The following is a 17200-nucleotide window of genomic DNA, read 5'->3' on the forward strand; positions in this document are numbered from 1 at the left end:
ACACACACACACAATTTGGCTTCAGGAAAGGGAGGTCATGTGTAACAAATCTACTGAGCTTTTATTCAAGAGTGGTTGACAAAATACAGGAGAGAGAGGGATGGATGGACTGTGTATATTTGGATTTAAAGAAAGCTTTTGACAAGGTACCTCACGAGAGACTGTTATGGAAAGTAGAGATTTATGGAGGACTGAAAGGAAAAGTGTTAAAGTGGATGGAAAACTACTTGAGATGGAGGGAGATGAGAACGGTAATAAGGGATGCAAGGTCGGACTGGTTGGTGGTGGAGAGTGGAGTCCCACAAGGCTCAGTGCTGGCACCAATACTTTTCCTGGTATATATAAATGACATGCCAGAGGAGTAAACAGTTATATTAATTTGTTTGCGGATGATGCGAAGTTGTGTAGGTGTGTGAAGAGTGAAGAAGATTGTGAAATTTTACAGGCAGACCTGGATAAGATTTGGGAGTGGAGCAAGAGGTGGCAAATGGAATTTAATCTGAGCAAAAGTCATGTGATGGAGATGGGAAAGAGTGGAAGACGGCCAAGAGGGTCATATAAGATGGGTGAAGAAGTAGTGTTGAAAAAGGTGGAAAAGGAAAAGGATTTGGGAGTGATAATACAAGACCATGGGCAGTTTGAGGCTCATATTGATAAGATGTTTGGAGAAACGTATAATTTGATAAAAATATTGGATTAGCCTTCCATTATATGGATAAAGATATGATGAAGAAATTAATTAGTATGGTAATTAGACCAAGATTGGAATATGCTGGAGTGGTTTGGTCCCCTTATAAAAAGAAGCATATAAGGAAGTTGGAGAGATTGCAGAGAATGGCAACAAAAATGGTTCCGGAATTGGCAGAAATGACCTATGAGGAGAGATTAAAAGAAATGAATTTGCCTACCTTGGAACAAAGAAGAGAAAGAGGAGATTTAATACAGGTTTATAAACTGTTGAATGGACTGGATGAAGTGGATAATGAGCAAATGATGTTGAGAGAGGAAAACTTAAGTAGAACTACAAGATCGCATAGTAAAAAGATAGCCAAGGGAATATGCTTGAAGGATGTGAAAAAATATAGTTTCCCACAAAGATGTGTGGAGGTGTGGAATGGTTTGAGTGAGGAGGTGGTGTCAGCAAGGAGTGTGCATAGTTTTAAAGGAAAGTTGGATGTGTGTAGATATGGAGACGGGGCCACACGAGTATGATACCCAGGCCCTGTAAAATTACAACTAGGTGAATACAACTAGGTGAATACACACACACACACACACACACACACACACACACACACACACACACACACACACACACACACACACACACACACACACACACACACACACACACACATGCTATACTTTATTCTTTTCTTTTAATGTTGGAGATACCAATATGCAATTAACTCGAAAGTTGTAATATATCTTCTTACTTAAATCAGAGCTTAAAATGCTTGATATCAACCTTTGAGATTGCTTCTAATAAAGCCATTTCATACAGGAAGAAGAAGAGGGAGTCATTCTCTTGCTTACAAAGCTTGTAAGATTTTAAGTCTGTAATGATCACTAAGAAAAAAGCCTGTGAATACAGATGAATGTCATGACATGCTGAATAATTTATTGATTTTTCTTTGCTCACTATGTACAGAAAGGCAGAAAGGAAAGTCAACTAATGGATTAGTTTACTCCTCAAAACTTTGCTTTTGTGTTACACATTCATAGTGTTTGCAGAATGTCTTCTATCAGTCTTGATTTCATCTCTTTCTGCCTGATTCAGAACCGTTATGAAATCTAACACTGAACTTCATTTTGACTAGACAGTATATATTGTAAAATTTATTTTTCATCTGTGTAGTCATGATAGGCTTTCTAGTAGCTTTATTGCTTTTATATATACAACCTAAAAATTAGTTTGAAAATTAAACTACGTTGTGTGTGCACCAATATCATCACATTTTAAGGATTTGAAAGTTTTGTTTAGTGTTAATTCCTCAAGTTATGAGCAACTTTTTAGCTTAAGTTTATATATACTTCCATATTTTATATTTCATCTTATGTAAGGATCACACTTATTCCTCAGAAGCACCTTATTGATTTAAGGCATCAGTATAACATTGTACCCAAGATACAGGATCTCTGTATTTTTTAGTAGAAAATATGTACTTATGCATGGCACTTACACAAATTTTATTTGTCTGAAAAATTATAAGGATTGATTAGAAAACACTGAGTGAATTTTGGAGCTTTCAAAGTTTGTGAGGAAGGGAGAGCATTTGTAATGAGGTGAGCACTTCATTGCTGCAAAAACTTTGCTCAGCAACTGCATGCTAATGATTCCATCCTCACACCTCTCCAGGATAACAGAAGATACGGCCATGCAGTGCACTAATACCAAGGCATTCAGTGAAATTTTGCATATGAATAGAAACATTATTGGTGATAGATGTTACTTTTTTCAGTTTCATTGTACATAAGAGAGTTGTAAGGTGCAGCTTGAGATCAGCACTTTTCATGCTTTTTTCCTTTAAGTGGTTGAGGCTTATGGCTTGACAGACTATAGCCATTCTGTTACACAATCTTCACAATGAGCAACTCATCCACAAACATTCTATGGAGAAAATATATATTCTTATATTTGTGTTACTTGTTGCTTTTGTTTGTTGTGGATGCAGCCTGGAAGTGTTATTTATTGAAGGTTAGGGAACAGAATGGCTCTGGCTGTGGCAGCTCAGAGGTGGTGAGTGAAGGATCCCATTGCATGTGTCTTTCTCATGCTTAACATTCCCTAACTTACAGGAGGCCAGTGCAGTTGCTGACTTTGTGCCTTGTCCAGACAGTTTAAAAGAGATTATTTCTGGGGAGAAAATTTTTAAGGTATTGGTTTCATATTTAGTTTCCTACATTACCATTGCTTATTATACTTGATAATTGCATGCACAGCACCTTCTATTGGTTCAAGGATGTAGAATTGTACCAGTTATTTAGAAAACTATCCCTCTTACTAGATAGTCCTTAGAACACTGTTGCATGTACTCTCTTCTTTTGTCTTGATTATGCACATCAGTCTTGCATTATTCTTTACTGTATATATTTGCAAATTGATTTACAATTTGATTGCATTCTTTTATTATATAAATTGAGAACTATAAATTGGAATCAATTATACTAGATTCAAATTTTCTATTTTGTGCATCTTTCATTTTTCATGTAAATTTGATTCAATTGATTTAATTGATTCTACATTCTTAAATCAGGGGAAAGGACAAAACCATCACATTCATAAATTTACAAATTCACAAACCTTTGTAGGTCTTGATTTGCCAGTAGTTCATAGAGCAGAGCATTAGTGGAAGAGGCAAAGAGGTGTTGACTTGAGATGTGGTGGCCAACAGGGAACCTCCAAGGTCAACACCAAGAGGGGAGGAGACTCTGACAGCCGCAACCGCCACCACACGGATGACAGTGACGTGAGCAGCCTGCGTGTGGACGGAGGCACGACAGACCACGATGGGGATATTGAGGACTGCAGCGAGCATGACGACGAGAGCACTGAGCCAGAGCACTCAGAGCATCTCATGTATTACCCCCACAATGATGACACTGCAAGGTTAGCAGCCACAGATAGGTAATGGAATGACTTGTGTGTGAAAATGAACGGAGGAAATTGAAAGGAATTGTGAGTGTTAAGTTTATGATATTCAGTAAATACAATCAACTCTCAATTAACATGAGTTTGAATAATGGGACTTATTCAATTTAACACGGGTTAACTTGATTCAGTGACATTGTGTGCACCCACGCTGCTTCTGGGGGGAACCACACTGAGACACTTTCGGCCAGATTCTTAAACAATACCTTCCACCTTCATCAGTTGAAGGATACTGTTCGGGAGAATGAATGCTATCCTTTGGTAGCTTGGGAAGTTGACTATCAGGCAGGATTTTGCCTAAATACCTATTATTATTATTTTTTCGTGAACTGATTGATTTTAGAAACTTAAAAAAATAGGTTATTGTTCAAATAGCCTTCTTATCAACACTTGTGATTGGAATGAAACCCAGTGGTGGAATCTACAAAACTTGTCGATAGCTCATCAATAATAACAAAGCCTTAGCAAATGAACAGATCTGAGGAAAAACATTGCCGCCAGCCTCAATCACCTCATCTCCATATCCTAAGTTTTCTATCAGAATTCGACTCAGCTTACGATCACTTGAATGTTTTTATCGCTTGATAAGTACCCATTTATGTAGATAGCTAGTGGATTGCCCTTTTCCCATAGCCTGCACAGTTGAAGGAGGTGGCAGTTCTCTCCCATGTTAAGGTCACACTATACAGCCACCTGTGCTTTTATTTAGAAGCATTTTTACTGTCTCGCCAAATCTTTTAATAAATCTTGCTCTGGCAGCAGTGATATGGCTGGTTCTCTTCATAAATTTTTCATGTTGCCTGGGGTGGAACGGTGAGGCAGTGTGGTCTGGATTACGTGGCTCAATCATTTGAAGTGATGGTAAACAAACATGACTATCAACCACCACTAAATTATACTTTTGGTTTATTTCATTAAATGCACTAATGATAAATGTATGAATATGGGATAATGTTCCTTGCATATAAAATCATACCACAAGTCATGTTGAATTGATAATTTCCTAATTCCTAGGACAAGAAAGATGTGATTTTTTTTTCTTTTTTTTTTCTTTTTTTATGTGACCTAGTAATGTATTAACAGTTTCTTAAGATTTGAGTAAAATTTCGCCAAAGTAGGTAGACTTTTCCAGTTGCCAGGAACTTAACTGCCTCTATTACCATTGTTTTTTATGAGAAAAGTATGTTTGAATAACACAATTTTGAATAACATGACATCTCCAAGAACGTAACCCTTGCTTTAATTGAGTGTTGGCTGTAAGTGACTAATTCAACCCATAAAATTCTAATGCACTATAAGCATTGTCATCTAGAAATAGAACCATAGATCAGTTTGACTCCACTTTCTCTTTATATCTCACCCACTCACTGTACACATTAAGGGTCAACCAAATTAAGACCTTCATGTTTCCACAGTGACTTCACCGTCAATGCCATGGATGTGGAGGAGTTGCGGCGGTCACAGCGGCGCCACAGGAAGGCTCGACCTGAGAGACCAACAGACATCCCCCTCATGTCCGTCTCTGGCTCTCAGGATTCAGATGATGATGATGAGGTAAAGTGCTAGGGCATGCAGGGTTGAGGGCTACTTGTGTGATTAGTTTTCATGTGTAAATGCCTTTAGATATTAACAGATGCCTTTCTCATGTCTGTCTCTGGCTCTAAAAAAATGTTTTGAACATTTAAACCACCTTATTCAATGTTCAACACTGAAATAAAAGAGTTAATTACTATACAAGAAGTATACAGTTCTAAAAATTTGCCTTACCAAGAACAGATGAATTAAAGATGTAGCTTTCCCCACCTAACCTCTCTCACCTCCTTACCCTCTGTCTCTGTCTTTCTTTCTCTCCCTCTGTGTCAATCTAAATTGGCGAGTTTCTGAAGTTATTTCTGAAATCCTTCTAACTTTAGTTCTACATCGCCAATGAGTTAAAAATCAAGGCGTGCTCTCTAGAGAAAGTCTTCCACGATCTTAAATGTGGCATTTGCACAAGAAAGTGTGATCGAGTGCTAAGTGCTAATATCTTTACACACACCTTACACATGCAGTCTCACTGTGGACTATTGTCCTACTGCAAGCTTGCCATAAGGCTATCCTCACAGCTAATCTAAGGTAGTAAAATGCAATGTGAACAAGTACTTCCAGGAAGAAGTACGAGAGAGAGAGAGAGAGAGAGAGAGAGAGAGAGAGAGAGAGGGAGAGAGAGAGAGAGAGAGAGAGAGAGAGAGAGAGAGAGAGAGAGAGAGAGAGAGAGAGAGAGAGAGACCAGAACAGGTAAGTTTGGAAAAGTGGCTGTGTTGACATTCTGTTAAGTTTCCGCTGCTATGGACTACTGTTCTGCTGCAAGCTCACCATATGGCCACCCTCACAGCCTTTCTAAGGCTGAGAGAGAGAGAGAGAGAGAGAGAGAGAGAGAGAGAGAGAGAGAGAGAGAGAGAGAGAGAGAGAGAGAGAGAATGAATGTGGATGGACCTGCAGCCTGCTGGTGTGACTTGCAAGTTTTGCATTATTGTTTGAATGTTGTTGGGCAAGCAAGGATAATGACACTGCTACACTGAGAGAGAGAGAGAGAGAGATAGAGATAGAGAGAGAGAGAGGGAGATGTTCAGAGAAGCAATTGTGTTATTACTTTCCACCGTCACTCAGGACAATTTGCTCATTATGTCATGCAGAAGAAGAAAACCTTGTCCACTTCATACTAAATTACCCTCAGTTAAAAGAAGAAAAATGAAATTGTAGACATCCAAAGACTGGTAAATGAAGACAGAAATCAAGGGATTGAGGAGTTTATGTCATCTTCACTTCGTCAACCCAGGCTTGCCTGGGTCTCTCTCTCTCTCTCTCTCTCTCTCTCTCTCTCTCTCTCTCTCTCTCTCTCTCTCTCTCTCTCTCTCTCTCTCTCTCTCTCTCTCTCTCTCTCTCTCTCTCTCTCTCTCTCTCTCTCTCTCTCTCTCAGTGTAGCAGTGTCATTATCCTTGCTTGCCCAACAACACGAGAAAACTAATAGCGTTGCTCGCCACCATGGCTTGACTTTATCAACTGTCTCTACTATTTTCAAGTCAGCAGACTCTTTTAAGAAGTCTAGTGAGACTGTATCTTCCTTGCAAGCTAAAAGAACCACCTGAACTCATGACTGCAATGAATAAAATGGAAAGTCTTGTGGAAATGTGGTACATAAATTTTGTATGTGGTACAATGATGCGCCCTTTGTTTACATTCCACAGGTTGCCTGTTAGTGTCTTTCCCGCTCCACTCTCCCTCCCTTCATAAATTTAAGATCATCAACATTATAAAGTTACTTACATATATACATTAGTGTACATTATAATGACTTAGTCTTAAATTAAACTGCTTAAATGTTTAACTTCATAATTTTTACTTTCATTAAAACTTTTACTGTAGTATGATGCACTCTCGCTTTGTTTACTCTCAATGGAATTTCAAGTTAGGGGTCACACTTGTTATAATTGGTTCAATTAACGAAAATTTATGCAACAAACGTCTTTTTTAGGAATGTAACCCGTTCATTAAGCGGAGGTTAACTGTACTGTCCCAGGGTTTGGCAAAGAGCTGACAAGTGAGGACACTTGTTTAACCTTTACTTTAGTAAGATACAAATTTTTGTCGAAGGTGATAGAATAAGGATAAGAGTAAGCTTAGTGAATACTTTAATAACTATACATTTGCCTAGTCTAAGCAAACTATACATTGGTAGAACAGGATATGTTAAATTTTCCTCAAGTCCTGCACCAGACTCACCAGCAAAGATGTTTCAGGTTTCCACACCGAGTGCTGACACAGCTGAGCGTAACATCATGTCCATGCTGAGTGTGAGCACAGAGAGCATTGACCGTGTGGGGCGGCGTGAAAACTTCCTCAAGACTAACTTTGAATCCTTGGAGGGAGAGACTACACGACCTGAGAAGGAAGTCAAGAACAAGAACAGGTGTGTCTTATATGTTTGTATTGTGCATTATTGTATCATTATATTTACTGATGTAGAGGGATGAAAATAAGATATACAATTCAATATGTTGAGAGTTTTTGGTGCAAGTAGTACAATCAATGCCTGAAATGCATTTCCAATATATTGATGATCATAATGTATTGAATTTTCCATCAACTTTAATGTTAAAAAAAAATCCTTGAACAATAGTCTGTCTGGAAGAAATTTTTTTTTTATTATTATTATTTAATATATGGAAAATTCTGTCATTCCATTTACTACAATATTGTTGTTAGAAAAAAGTTTGTATTTTTCTAGTATATCCTACAAGTTCAATGCAAGAAATAAGGATACACAGATGTCAAATAAGAGAGAAGAGTTAATGAAGAGAATTGAAGAAACGAAAAAGAAGCTCCAGAGTGTAAGTACAATAGATTTCAAAATGAACTTGTGATAAGACAGAGTTCATATGTTTCATACTCTTTCATATGTTTCATACTCTTTTAGATATGAACAAATTGTCTACTCTTTTATTCTAATTACATGTCTTCCTTTATAGATTGGATACAAATCAAATCTAAGGAACAGCAAGAGTATCTCAGATCTGAGCAACATTCCAGAGAAAGATACGTCCTATGTGTCTGGAAACCAAGGTAACCAACCAGTGTGTGATGATAACTTTTTCTACCTCTCAGCTCCTGTGGCTTCCCCTGCCACTCACTCAGTCACCTCCAGTATTCAGCAGCTCTTCCACACCAGTGGTGCCAGGACAGTGCACAATGCCATAGAGGACATGCCTGAGCTGCTGTATGGCTGTCTTCCCCGACACGCCTCCAGTAGCATACCAGAGTTAGGTTCTAGTTACTTTTCAGATTATGGAAACAGTGTTTGTGATAGTGGAGTTGAAAACCTCAGGAAGATAGGTGCAGCCATGTTTGATAGTAGTGCTGTTCCTAAGGACCAACAGAGGACAGGTAAGCAACTTCTGGCTCAACTGGAAAGAGACCTACTGGAAGTTGACCTCCTGATGGGCTGTTCCTCATCCCCTCAAGAGGTAGACACAGATTCCTTGGAGGAGACACTACGAAGTCTCTCTTTGTTGAGCTCACATGAGCCGCTCTTCAGGAAGGTCCATCAAACTCACCACAGATCCACCGATGACTCAGACAGTGACACTGTGAAGAGCGAGACGTCAAACTTTAGCTGTGATAGTTTAGAAGACAAGGACCTTGAGGATGAGGAGGAACCAACACCCGTGAAGGAATGCAAAAGTGTTGTTCCTCCACAGCCAGTTAGTGAAGCTGCCATGAGCAAAACTCTTCCTTATCCACGGAGAAAGAGACAAAGGTGGCAGAGACTCTCCCTGGAAGGTGTGACTAAAGCAAAGCCCAATGACTATGAATCTGATGTTTTCCCAACCAATGAAGGTCCAAGTTCGAGCTCTCAGGTATTTCGAACATCTTCCGACACAGCCTTGGCCAACAGCGACAGCAGCCACTCCGATGTGCAGACCCCAACAAATCCTCCTTTTTTCTCAGTCAAGTCTCCTGGACCCACAGTGAGCACAGTGATTCCAGTGGCACAATGTGATCACTCGGGCCAGTCAAGCAAACCCCATACCAATGGTGATGGTGACGTTTCCATGGTTACTATAGAGACTCATTCCTATAGACTGGAACACTCTGCCTCCATTCCCTTCCCCATCCCTCAGCCCCCCATGGTGGAGCAGCTCAAGAGAGAGAGCAGAGAGACCTCTCCCCATTGCCAGCCTCTCAAGGGACAGGCTGCTCTTCCACCAGCAAATGTAGTTGATGAAGAGGACTTTCCAGTGGTGCAGGCACAGCCCCTTCCCCCTGGGCCTCCCCCTGCCGTCTACCTGCCGTCCTCACAGCCATCCCTTCCCCAGGGAGTTATTCCTGCCCCAGGCAGAGCCCACCGAGTTCTGCTGGCCAAGAAGGTCACCATACAGCAAGTACTTCCCTCCAAACGTAAGCTCGGATACCTTGTTGCGCCTGGCTGCTCATGGCATGAGGAATGATCCAGCAGGATGAAAGACTCCTCACCTCATTATGTTGCTCCCTTATTTTTTGTAACCCGTAACATCTTATTTACTCTTTCTTCTTTTCAGGAATTTTTAAAATTTGGGTTTTGTTTCTTTATGTTAGCTTTTATTGTGATTTTGCATGATTTTGTATACATAATTAATCTTTTTATTTATTTTTTGCTTCTCTGCAGTGTTTAGGTATATTTAAGTTTAACTGCTGTGTTGCCATAAATTGTTTCCCTGAGTGAGCTTGGCCAAGTTGTCCGAGTGTTCATCACTGGCTTGTGTCTGACTATAGCATGGTATAATCGGCCTGAATGCTTTTATGTCACAAGTAAACCAAATGATGTCTCGGAAAACATTTATGACCTAAATATCCATTATTTCTTTTGTCATGTTTTGTTTTAAAGTTTCACTTCCAAATGCTTAATGTCAGTGCACGTGTCTTGTGAAGCACAGTTGCATAGTTTCCTGCATGATGAATGGATTCAGAAAAAAATATTCAGCCTTTTTTCCCTTTCTTTTTCAAGGCTTTTATTTGACATTTCATTAAACAGATGTGTGTTGTGAAGACAAGAATCATGAATAGCGTTTAGCTAATAACAGTTTTCCCATAAAAGTGACTCCCATACATTCTATAAGATGTGCTTCACGGAAGAAATACTCGTTAAGCAGCTGATAGCACCAAGTTGTCTGAATCCACTCGTGTGCATGTGTGCCGTTGTTTGTAGATGGTGGGAGTGGCGACAGTGGCTTCAGCAGCAGCCATGGTGGTGGCGGTGGTGGGTTGCGGCGGGCGTGTTCCCTCAGTGACCTCACCAACCCCGGGGCACCGCGACGCCTCCTCCCAACACCACCCTCGGGTATGCTTGCACCCGCACCTGCTGCTGTCTGTGTGTGTGTGTGTGTGTGTGTGTGTGTGTGTGTGTGTGTGTGTGTGTGTGTGTGTGTGTGTGTGTGTGTGTGTGTTTACCTAATTGTATTTACCTAATTGTAACATACGGGAAAGGAGCTATGCTCGTACTGTCCTGTCTCCATATCTACTAATGTCCAGCTTTTTCTTAAAATCATGAATATTCCTTGCGTTGACCACTTCCACGTCTAAACTATTCCATGCTTCCACCCTTCTATGAGGAAGCTATATTTTTCACATCTCTCCTATAAGTGGCCATTTTAGTTTTTCCCATGCCCTCTCGACACTCTTTCATTCCACATACACAGATCTTCCCTATCCATTTTTTCCATGCCAATCATCACTCTGTATATTGCTATCAGGTCTCCCCTTTCTCTTCTGTTTTCCAGGGTCGGAAGTTGCATTCTGTTCAGTCTGTCTTCATAAGTCAAATCTCTTAAGTCAGGCACCATTTTTGTTGCAGCCCTCTGTACTTTCTCTAGTTTCCTTATGTGTTTCTTTAAGTTCGGAGCCCACTGTATTGTTGCATATTCAAGCCTTGGTCTTATCATTGCAGTAATTATTTTCTTCATCATTTCTTCATCTAAATATCTGAACGCCACTCTTATGTTCCTCAATAAGTTCAATACTTCTCCAATTATTTTGTTTATATGTCTCTCTGGCGATAGGTCATTGGTAATTGTCACCCCAAGGTCTTTTTCTTCATGACTGGTTTTATGTCTTCATTTCCTATCTTGTACATACTCCTGATTCTTCTTTCACTCTTGCCAAACTCTAATTTCTTGCATTTTGTCGTGTTGAACTCCATTTGCCATGTACAGCTCCATTTCCATATTCTGTCCAAGTCTTCCTGGAGTAGTTCGCAATCTTTGTCACATCTCACTTTTCTTAACAATTTTGCATCGTCTGCAAATAGGCTCACATAACTGGACACCCCATCCACCATGTCATTTATGTAGACCGCAAACATTACTGGTGCCAACACTGATCCCTGTGGGACTCCACTCTCCACCAAGCCCCATTCTGATGGTCTGTCCTTAATTATTGTTCTCATTTCTCTTCCTACCAAAAGTCTTCCATCCATTTTAGTAAACTGCCATGCACTCCTCCTACCATTTCAAGTTTCCAGATCAGTCTCCGGTGTGGTACCTTATCAAAGGCCTTTTTTAAATCCAGATATATTCCATCAGCCCAACCATCTCTTTCCTGTATTACATCTATCACCCTCGAATAGTAACATATCAGGTTTGTCGTGCATGAACGCCCTTTTCTAAAACCAAATTGACACTCACAAAGTATGTCATTTTCTCCAAGAAGTCTGTCCATCTATTCTTCACCACCCTCTCACACATCTTAGCTACCACACTTGTAAGTGACACTGGTCTATAGTTCAATGGGTCTCTCTTGTTACCTGATTTATAAATTGGGACAATGTTAGCTCTTTTCCAGTCTTGGGGCACTACACCTTCCCTTAATGAGGCATCAATTACTTCACAAACTTTTTCTGCCAGTTGCTCCTGCATTCTCTTAAAATCCATCCTGATACCCCATCAGGTCCCACAGCTTTTCTCACTTCTAGACTCCCCATCATATTCTTGATCTCCTCCACAGTTACTTGAAACTCCTTCATAATCCCTTTCTGTTCCATTACCAGTGGCTTGTCAAAAGCAGTCTCCTTTGTGAATACCTTCCGAAAGCATCCATTCATAGCCTCTGCCATTTCCCTGGGATCCTCACTGCAAACTCCATTTACTTCTAAACTTTCAATACTTTCTCTATTTTTGATGTTGTTGTTCACATGTCTGTAAAAAAGCCTTGGTTGGTCTTTACATTTATCAATTATATCCTTTTCTTGTTTCTTTCTTTCTTCTCTTCTAATCAACACATATTCATTTCTTGCTCTTTTGTAACTTTCCCACTGCTTAATCCGTCTTTTCCTTCTCCACCTCTTCCATGCATCCTCTTTTCTTGTTCTAGCCTTTTCACATCTATCGTTAAACCAGTCCTGCTTTCCAACTTCTCTATGTTGTCTTATTGGTACAAATTTTTCTCACCTTCTTTGTATATTTTTATAAATTCCTTCCACTTTTCATTTGCTCCCTTAGCACTCTTGAATTTCATCCAATTTGTCTCTTGAAAGAATTTCCTTAGGTTTCCAAAATCTGTCTTGGCATAATTCCATCTTCCCACTTTATATTCTTCATTTCTTCTAGATTTCTCTTCATCTATCACCTTGAACTCCAAAACTGCATGATCACTCTTTGCTAAAGGGCACTCCACCCTCATCTCCTCAATGACCATTGGCTCTGTACTAAAGACCAAGTCCAGTCTTGACGATGCTCCCTCTCCTCCAAACCTAGTATCTTCTTTGACCCACTGAGTTAACACATTTTCCATTGCCAGTGTCAATAGTGTATTTCCCCATGTTGTCTCTGATCCCTCCATTGACCAGTCCTCCCAACACACCTCTTTACAATTAAAATCTCCCATCATTATAGTTCGTTCACAGCCACCCAACATTTCTTCCAGACATGTTCCTGTATCTCTTATCATTTCTTCATATTCCTGTACTGACCATGCATTTGTCTTAGGTGGTACGTACACCACTATGTAGTGCCTCTTTTTTTCCTTCATTAGTTTCTGCTCTGATCTTTAGCACTTCTGCCTTTCCCATACCTTCTTTCACTTGATCCACCTTTATATCTTTTTAACCAGCAACATCACTCCTCCTCCCATCTTACCTACTCTATTTCTTTTCCAAACATTATATTTCCTTCTCCAACCATCATCAGGTCTTCTCCCTCTCTCAGTTTTGTTTCAGTAAGACCCACAATATCTGGGTTCTTATCCCTCAAGTAATCGTTGAGTTCTAAAATCCCCGATATCACTCCATTTATGTTGGAATACATTACATTCCGCTCATACGTAAGTTTCTTTAGTCCTTTCTTACTGTACTTTTCTGGGTTATGAACCACTTCCTCAGTCTCATATCCAAGATTCTCCAGAAAAACTCTTTCTTCTCCTCTTCTGTCCTCTCTTCATTTTTTTCAAAGCCTCCTTTCTCAACTCATTTAACATTTCTCTTTCCTTTTCACCGAGATCTCTTCTCAACCAAATCTTCCTTGTTGTTTCCTGCTGGGCTAACCTCCATGACTTCTCCACCAATTCATCTACATCCTTTTGTGACTTAAATTTGATTCTTACTGGCCTCATACCTTCTCCTGTGAACTTTCCAATTCTATGGAAGTCCTCTATTTCTTGTACTAGGTCTTTTCCCTCCTCCTGCACCACATTAATGATATTATTTATCACCTTTTTTATGTTTTTCTCTCTCCATTTTACTCGGTGTCTTATCCTCCTCCACACCAAATATCACCACACATCTCTTTTTGTCTACAGTTTCCCTCACCAATGTCTCATTTGACTTAATAACCTTCACAACTTTCTCAGCAATCTTCTCTTCTATGATCTGTTGATCTATAATTTCAGCAAGGCCCAAAGTTTTCTCCCCAGACTCTTTGATTTCCTTTTCCAGACTTGCAACTTTGTAATTTACCTCCTTTCTTTCCACTTCCTGACTTTTTTTCCATTCAGCCTGCTTCTCCATCACTTTTCCTAAAGATTCTCCACATTTGTCGCAATTCACTTTAATTAACTTAACTTCCTCTTTCAGTACTGCATTTTCTGTCTTCATTTCAGCGCACTCTTTCAGCACATTGTTATGACTCTTTTCCAGTTCGCCATACTTTTCAAATAGTTTTTCAATTTTTCCTTCTAATTCCAGAATTTTCTTGACATAGACGCTCTTTTCCATTGTACCTTGGAAGCCTGTGAAGTCTAATTTCTCTTCCGAATATGCGGCCGCCATGTTGCGCAGATGTAAACAACTCCCAGCTGATGGTTCCAACGCAGGTTACAGTTAAAATTCACCTTCCCTGGACATTACTTGCTTCTCAACAGTTAACATATGGAGACGGGACAAACATTACATGCTCCTTACCCACCTTAGTTACTCTTAGGGAACGGCAACACTAGTAGTAAAGATGATTTCTCCGGAGCTCAGCGACCGCGTCTTCGTGTGTGTGTGTGTGTGTGTGTGTGTGTGTGTGTGTGTGTGTGTGTGTGTGTGTGTGTGTGTGTGTGTGTGTGTGTGTGTGTGTGTGTGTGTGTGTGTGTGTGTGTGTGTGTGTGTGTGTGTGTGTGTGTGTGTGTGTGTGTGTGTGTGTGTGTGTGTGTGTGTGTGTGTGTGTGTGTGTGTGTGTGTGTGTGTGTGTGTGTGTGTCCCCAAGTAAGGCCTATAGTGCCTGTTGGCACACTTGAAGAATATGTATTTAGGAAGTGCTGTTCAGCTTTCACCCATTAGTGGCACCAACAATTTTATTTAAAGTGGTACCCATATTAGGGCCCATTTCACCACCCAAGCTCATTTTGAGTGTAACCACCTAGAACCTGGGTATCATGGTGACATGTACGTAACTTTAAACCACTCAAGAAATGGCAAAGTGTTTTAAGGCTGTACATAGTGGGATTTGAACCTACGCATGGACATCTGCCTTATCCCATGCTCACCACCTTATCCACTGCACCACCACCTCTGTATGTGTGTGTGTGTGTGTGTGTGTGTGTGTGTGTGTGTGTGTGTGTGTGTGTGTGTGTGTGTGTCTGTCTGTCTGTCTGTCTGACTGGCTTACTGTGTGCTGCCCACCTCATGTACTCTTGCTGCACACTGTGATGAGTAACTAACTACTCGTAATCTTTGACACCTTTCAGTCTCTACATATGTAGTGTTTTATTGTTATATTTTTTACTTTTAGTTTCTGCTTTGAACAAGATTTTTTTTTGCTCTGGACAGAATCATTTGAATATACTTTCCTAATATTCATTTAATTTTTAGATTTGTTTATTTTTCTATTTTTGTTGTTTCCTGTGAAAAAAATGGGAATATTTACAACAGTACTGATGAACTAAAATGTTCCTGAAAACTGTTGCACACAGCATGCAGTACTAGTGTGTTTGCAGAAACCCTCAGTGTAAATTCTCTTTAAAATGTTTGTCTCTGGCTGCTTAGTGTTTCTGCTACGACATTTCATAGTTTTTTTTTTTTTTTTTTTTTTTTTTTGCAGGGAGGGTGGGCACTCATATTGTATAGAAAGATGCAGGAGTGTTGAACAGTGAGTGCATCCAGAGCTGTACATAGTTCTCACAGGCAAACATGAAGTCACTGAAGTAAAAGGAGGCAAGAATTAACATTGAGTCGTGCAGACTAACAATGTCACCAAAAGGAAAGGATTAGTCACAAAAGAAAAAAATATTGTATGTCTCTGGAATTATTTTAGTATATAACCTGGTCACAGCACAGGCTATACTTTCACTTGCCCATAAGGAGAAAAAGTTAAAGGAGACTTGAAATGTAGTTTAAGTTGTTTAAGTAGCATAATTCTACATTGGGAATGATATTATCAGAGTTATCAGTAGCATCAGAATATCAGTCAGGCATAGAGGTTTACACACTCAACGTTCATCACAGTGAGATGTAATGGGTCCAAATCCCTTTGTATGGAAGACATACAGGATGGAAGCTGAAGAGTTTTAACCTTACAATCCAGAAATCACTTCAAGATGCCCAAGGCTAGCATGGCGTTATACAAAGCTTAATCCACCTTGATTAAATGCGAAGGTGTTTGTCATGTGATGATCTCATGGCTGTAGGCTAATAATGAAGATATTCAGTGACATTCATAATGTAGACATGCATATTGTTTTAATGATGTGTGTTTGTTGTGCTCTAGAATGGAGTAACTTGATTGCAACATCCATGTCTTGAAAGTATTTCCCCTTCCTGCAAGGGAATGTTGTGGCAGCATGGCAGTGAACATGTTTTGGATTCACAGCAGTATGTTAGAAAACCTAGTAGTTCTAAATGTTTTAACTTCTAATAAGATCAGTGTAATTGTGCTCCTCTGTGTTGTGTTGCTTGCATATCGTAATATTTTGTTTCCTTGGTGTGCTGTGACCATTTAAAGACTTATAGTCATGGTTATTATCATTTTTGATAAGTTTGACAGTTTCTGTGAGTGTCAAGGTGACATACAAATACCGAGATGTATTTTTAAAAATACATACTTAATATTCATAGTAGAATCAGAACCTTTAATGTGATGAAATTCATCCTTGAGATTCACTGAACAATCTATCTCTTGCATATATTCTTTGTTGAACTGTCAAAGAAATTTAAGAAATTGCTTGTTCAGAGCAATAATTTATCTTAATTCATGTAAGATTTATGGAAGAAAATGTTACCTTGATTACTGTTACCACTCAGCAGCTTATTAGTGTGCCTGAATGTGCTGAGGTCTGTGTGTATGAGAGAGAGAGAGAGAGAGAGAGAGAGAGAGAGAGAGAGAGAGAGAGAGAGAGAGAGAGAGAGAGAGAGAGAGAGAGAGAGAGAGAGAGAGAGAGAGAGAGAGAGAGAATGGGTTAATAGTTATTCAACAGAAGTCTTCATATTCCCTGCCCAATGTCCAGGGTGCCAGAAAACTAAATTGTATATTTAACCATTCCTTTACAGACCAAGCAGAGGATTATAGTGAAGGTCTGTTGCTGTTCAGCCTTTGTAGCTGGCCAAGCATTGTGTTCCAATCT

At 39.7% G+C, this 17200-nt stretch overlaps 1 protein-coding gene across 10 annotated transcripts in view; it reads left to right on the forward strand.

Moving 5' to 3' along the window:
• The window catches only part of LOC123518200 (mitogen-activated protein kinase-binding protein 1-like), a 184419-nt gene that overhangs the window by 158236 nt on the left and 8983 nt on the right, over positions 1-17200 (forward strand). For 5 of the 10 annotated variants that reach the window (XM_045278907.1, XM_045278901.1, XM_045278902.1 and 2 more), the window contains 7 exons: positions 2800-2877; positions 3396-3610; positions 5068-5206; positions 7432-7601; positions 7920-8022; positions 8161-9589; positions 10377-10508. In XM_045278907.1, the coding sequence (XP_045134842.1) occupies positions 2800-2877; positions 3396-3610; positions 5068-5206; positions 7432-7601; positions 7920-8022; positions 8161-9589; positions 10377-10508 (2266 nt within the window). The remainder of the gene's footprint in view (positions 1-2799; positions 2878-3395; positions 3611-5067; positions 5207-7431; positions 7602-7919; positions 8023-8160; positions 9590-10376; positions 10509-17200) is intronic. The other 5 variants (XM_045278909.1, XM_045278908.1, XM_045278911.1 and 2 more) reach the window with 3 other exon arrangements.

The sequence above is a fragment of the Portunus trituberculatus genome, chromosome 43 (genome assembly GCF_017591435.1).
Source record: "Portunus trituberculatus isolate SZX2019 chromosome 43, ASM1759143v1, whole genome shotgun sequence".
Lineage (NCBI taxonomy): Eukaryota > Metazoa > Arthropoda > Malacostraca > Decapoda > Portunidae > Portunus > Portunus trituberculatus.